Source organism: Bison bison, unplaced genomic scaffold (assembly GCF_000754665.1).
Source record: "Bison bison bison isolate TAMUID 2011002044 unplaced genomic scaffold, Bison_UMD1.0 scf7180017864302, whole genome shotgun sequence".
Classification (NCBI taxonomy): Eukaryota; Metazoa; Chordata; class Mammalia; order Artiodactyla; family Bovidae; genus Bison; species Bison bison.
This window is the reverse complement of record NW_011494874.1, coordinates 8380736-8381000: the sequence shown is the minus strand read 5'-3', so window position 1 is coordinate 8381000 and position 265 is coordinate 8380736. Positions and strand designations below refer to the sequence as shown.

Sequence of the window (265 nt, the reverse complement as noted above, 5' to 3'; positions counted from 1 at the left end):
CACCTGGGCGTGGCTCAGCTGCCACTGCTTCTCCTTCAGGCTGGACTGCAGCTCCACGGGGGGCGCGAGTGCCACCGTCATCTTCTGGAACCAGCGGTAGAACTCATCCCGGGCCAGCAGGTACTCGCTCCAGTGCAGCCACACCCACTCGATCCGGCTGCGGGCAGAAGCCACGGGCGCCGTGAGCATCCCCCACCTGGCTCAGGGCGGGGAGTCCGTACCACTGCCCCCTCCCCGGTACAGGAGGGTTGTGGGTGGGGGGCAC

The 265-nt window shown here is 68.7% G+C and overlaps 1 protein-coding gene across 1 annotated transcript in view; it reads right to left on the bottom strand.

Moving 5' to 3' along the window:
* The window catches only part of SYNE3 (spectrin repeat containing, nuclear envelope family member 3), a 68585-nt gene that overhangs the window by 52494 nt on the left and 15826 nt on the right, over positions 1-265 (bottom strand). Inside the window, exon 4 of the mRNA XM_010851433.1 lies at positions 4-157. Within this exon, the coding sequence (XP_010849735.1) occupies positions 4-157 (154 nt within the window). The remainder of the gene's footprint in view (positions 1-3; positions 158-265) is intronic.